This window comes from Pteronotus mesoamericanus, unplaced genomic scaffold (genome assembly GCF_021234165.1).
Source record: "Pteronotus mesoamericanus isolate MK-2021 breed Mesoamerican mustached bat unplaced genomic scaffold, CSHL_Meso_final contig_182, whole genome shotgun sequence".
Lineage (NCBI taxonomy): Eukaryota > Metazoa > Chordata > Mammalia > Chiroptera > Mormoopidae > Pteronotus > Pteronotus mesoamericanus.
This window is the reverse complement of record NW_026555078.1, coordinates 3,344,181-3,346,517: the sequence shown is the minus strand read 5'-3', so window position 1 is coordinate 3,346,517 and position 2,337 is coordinate 3,344,181. Positions and strand designations below refer to the sequence as shown.

The 2,337-nt window shown below is 65.0% G+C and overlaps 1 protein-coding gene across 1 annotated transcript; it reads right to left on the bottom strand.

The window, feature by feature from the left end:
- Nucleotides 1-496: 496 nt before the first annotated feature.
- On the bottom strand, nt 497-2,124 carry GSC (goosecoid homeobox). The gene is made up of 3 exons (XM_054566956.1): nt 1,770-2,124; nt 1,069-1,328; nt 497-753 (listed from the first exon to the last, which is right to left on the bottom strand). The coding sequence occupies exons 1-3, from the start codon at nt 2,122-2,124 to the stop codon at nt 598-600; spliced, it is 771 nt and encodes a 256-aa protein (XP_054422931.1). The 3' UTR covers nt 497-597.
- Nucleotides 2,125-2,337: the final 213 nt, after the last annotated feature.

Here is a 2,337-nt window from a genome sequence, read left to right as displayed (position 1 = left end):
CCCACAGGCCTGGGAGGACAGGAGCCCAGGGCCGTCCAGCTCCTGGGCAAGGCTGCACCCCGCCCGGCAACAGCGCCAGCACTCTCCACTCCTTCGCGGCGACCTAGAGGCCAAGTGCGCTCTCAAACCAGGACACCCGCCCCGCGACCGAGTCTACCGAGCTTCTTCTCTCTCTCTCTCTCTCTCTTTTTTTTTTTTTTCTTTTTTGGTGTGACAAGTCAGGGCTGCCCAATTTTTCTTCCGAGGCTAGACTAAATAGATTTCTTTTCTGGGCCTCAGATGGAGGTGCTGGAAAGGTACGAAATACGGACTGTGGCCCGTCTACATCGCCATCATTTTATTGTATTGTCACCGTTAACTTAACTATAAATACTACGGCGGGGAGCGAGGCGCCGGCGGCGGCCTCTGACCGCCGGGCTGCGAGCCCCGCGCGGCCCCGGCCCCAGGCGCCGGCCTCCCGGGTCTGTACACTATTTACAGCTCCTCGTTCCTCTTTCTCGACCCCCTCCCGCAAGGCAGCGCGTGTGCAAGAAAGTAGCATCGTCCGTCTGTGCAAGTCCTTGGAGTTAGGCATGTGCCACGGCCGGCCGGCGGCCGTCAGCTGTCCGAGTCCAAATCACTTTTACCTTCCTCTTCCCTCTTCTCCGGCGACGCCTTGGACGACGTCTTGTTCCACTTCTCTGCGTTTTCCGACTCCTCTGACGAGGACCGCTTCTGCCGCCTCCATTTGGCCCGGCGGTTTTTAAACCAGACCTGTTGCGCAAGGGAGAACAAAACAACAGTTAAAATCAAAGGCGCGCTGCCCCAAAGCCGGGGCGCCCCGGGCTCAGCGTGGCTCGGAACCCGGGGACGCCCCCGCGCTCGCACCGACAAAAGGAAAGGAGACTCGCTCCCGCTTCCGCATTTTCCTTCAACTTCCTGGGCCTAACGCGCTCTCCGGCAGCCTCCGGGCCGCCACTGGGATGTTTTTAGGGGCAGGGAGACCTCAAGCAGGGCCGGGCAAAGCCCGCTGGGGGGCCAACGATTAGGGAAGGGCCTTCCAGCGCACCCGGCGGGCCTGGCGCCTACCTCCACTTTCTCCTCCCGGAGGTGCACCTTCCGAGCCAGCTGCTCGCGGGTACCCACGTCTGGGTACTTGGTCTCTTGGAAGAGGTTCTCGAGCGCTTCCAGTTGCTCGTCGGTGAAGATGGTGCGGTGCCGCCGCTTCCGCCGGCAGTGCAGCTGGTTGAGGAGCTGCAGCTCGGTGCGCGACAGCGTGCCCACGTTCATGTAGGGGAGCATCTGGTGCGGCACCGGGGACACCAGCACCGAGCCGGGGCCCTCGTAGCCTACGACAGAGGAGAGCGCACGGTCAGCTACTTCCCTTGCCACGGCGCACACGTCCGAGGCAACCACTCAGCTTTAAAATCGTCTAGGAGAGGGTGCTGGGAATTGGAGGTGCACGGAAACCGAGAGTGCGGGGAGATGGTGGAGCGTGCCCCCGCGTCCACCCGCAACTCCCAAAGCCAGTTAGGGAACCCTAAAAGTCTAAGTCTCCCCGCGCAGGCACTGGGTTACAGTTTCCGCTAACTTCGGCATAAAGTTTGCAGCGAGTATGCAAACCCCTGCGCCCTATCGGCCAAAGGCGGAGGGGCGCGGGTTGGAGAACCCAGGTTTGCAAGAGGAGAAAAAAGTTCTGCGAAGTGAAAAAGGTTAGCGCCACCACCCGCCCATCCCCCGAGGCCGAGGACCGCGGCGGGCAGCGGAGGCCCGAGCGAGCGCGACCCTACCTGGGGGCGTTGGGACACAGGAGCATTGCTGGGCGCCCAGCGGCGGCACGGCCCCGCAGCAGGCCGGGCCCACGGGCGCCGCCTGCACGTGCAGCTGTCCGTAGAAGTAGTTGTTATAGCCCAGGCGGGAGCCACCGACCGCGGCCGGGAGGCCTGCGCCGCTGGGGGCCACGGGGCGCGGGTAGAAGGCGCCATAGTCCGAGGAGGCGGCGCCGCTGGCGCCGTAGAGCGAGTCCCCGTGCAGGGCCGGGAAGACGACGGGAGCCGCGGCGCTAGGAGCCACCGGCAGCACCGAGTCCTTGCAGCGCGGCCGAGCGGCCAGGATGTTGTCGATGCTGAACATGCTGGCGGGCATCCCCGAGCCCCGCGCCGGGATCGGGGGGCGGCGGGGACGCGCCGAGGAAAGAGCCTCCAAGTGGGGGGGTCCACTCTCCTCCGGAGCCGGACCAAACCGAAAGAGAGCGCCGGCGAGCGCGCGGCCCCGCGCCCCTCCCCGCCCCCTGCGTCCGCTCTCCCTCCTCCTGCCCTCCCCTCGCCGCAGCGTTCGCTGAACTCAACCCGCGGGTAG

Bases quoted from the DNA above. Each gene is read 5' to 3' on its own strand.
- GSC (XM_054566956.1), bottom strand. From the start codon at position 2,124: ATGCCCGCCAGCATGTTCAGCATCGACAACATCCTGGCCGCTCGGCCG. The intron at 1,329-1,769 runs GTAGGGTCGCGC...CCTCTGTCGTAG, and splicing joins CTGTGTCCCAACGCCCCCAG to GCTACGAGGGCCCCGGCTCG. The intron at 754-1,068 runs GTAGGCGCCAGG...CTTGCGCAACAG, and splicing joins TCCGGGAGGAGAAAGTGGAG to GTCTGGTTTAAAAACCGCCG.